General features: G+C 41.5%; 1 protein-coding gene across 1 annotated transcript in view; it reads right to left on the bottom strand.

The window, feature by feature from the left end:
* ASAP1 (ArfGAP with SH3 domain, ankyrin repeat and PH domain 1) overlaps positions 1-1,308 on the bottom strand; it is a 311,506-nt gene that overhangs the window by 136,391 nt on the left and 173,807 nt on the right. Inside the window, exon 3 of the mRNA XM_042780911.1 lies at positions 373-518. Within this exon, the coding sequence (XP_042636845.1) occupies positions 373-518 (146 nt within the window). The remainder of the gene's footprint in view (positions 1-372; positions 519-1,308) is intronic.

Raw genomic sequence — 1,308 nt, 5'->3', positions numbered from 1 at the left:
TTGTACTCTCATCATCATTTGCAATGTGGATTTCCAATGTATGATTTACCCACAAATTATCATCACTCTTTCAGCCAACTGAAACGCGACAGCGCTTGAAGGCTATCTCCACCACACCCCCCACACCACCACCACCACCACCACCAACACCACCCCGCCACCGCCACTGCCACCACCAATGACAGAATGTGGAAGATAACACGTTTGTCTTGATTTCAGTAACTCTTACCTGGTATCACCTGGGCCAAACGTATGAATTCCAGCAATTTCACAATGGGATTTTCTTTAAATGGGACTCTCCACTTTAGGCTATGAGTAAAAAGTGTTTTTTTTTTTTACCTCCCCCCACCAATAACCCATGAACTAGCTTACCAGATTTTTCAGCAGTGTGGACAGTTCCTTCGTAAGAGTGGAAAACTTGACAAACGCGGTGCCAAGATCTGGGTTGTCGCGACTTAAAAAATTACTCCCAAACTTATCAAGAACTTGTGCATAGTTTTCTTCATTTTGTACATGATCTAAAAAAAAAAAGGAAGAAAAAGAATCTGAGCTATGATTTGTCACAGTGAGGAGGTATTCTGAACTCTGATCACTAGAAGCCCCACGGCAGGCAGAGAGGAGTCACTGTTACTGAACACACTTGGAAGGTGGTAAACACAGAGCACCGCCCACCCGAACACTGTGAAAGGTGGTTTTCTGTTCTTCCCAGCATCACTTACAGGCCAGTGAAGCCTCACAACCCCCACAGGCTGAGGGGTCAACTTACCATCACATTTCCAGACAATTAGGAAACAAGGATTATTCGGGAACAAGAAGAAAGTAATACCAGAGACAATTTCATGTGTTCTACATGTTTCTATGTAACTAACCGTAATTTTCTTTAACTTGGTCTAACACCAGGCCTGAGGAACAGCATTTGTAAAATGCATTTCCACACACCATCTCATGAGGAAGAAAGTGCAGGACTTCAGCAGGTGGATCTATGTTGGAAGCTTGGCTTTACCTCCAGTGAGCTTGCAGTCTTACTACTTTTTTTTTATAACTTCTGGGGCTAGTACCCTAGCTGTCACATAGGAGCTATTAATCAAATACAGGCAAACCTGGGATATATGGAGGGTTTGGTTTCAGACTACTGCAATAAAGCAATTATCGTAATAAAGTGAGTAATGCAAATTTGTTTCCCAGTGCATATAAAAGTTATCAAATCAAATTCTATCAAATCTATTCTTTAGATGATCTCTAAATTCAGGAGGGATATATTCAAGATCATACTTTGGCTCTCTTGGACTTGTTTTAATTGTCTTTAAC

The sequence above is a fragment of the Orycteropus afer genome, unplaced genomic scaffold (assembly GCF_000298275.1).
Source record: "Orycteropus afer afer isolate SDZICR_OR568_19922 unplaced genomic scaffold, OryAfe1.0 scaffold00069, whole genome shotgun sequence".
Taxonomy (NCBI): domain Eukaryota; kingdom Metazoa; phylum Chordata; class Mammalia; order Tubulidentata; family Orycteropodidae; genus Orycteropus; species Orycteropus afer.
The sequence above is the reverse complement of the archived record's forward strand: the minus strand, read 5'-3'. Positions and strand labels throughout refer to the sequence as shown.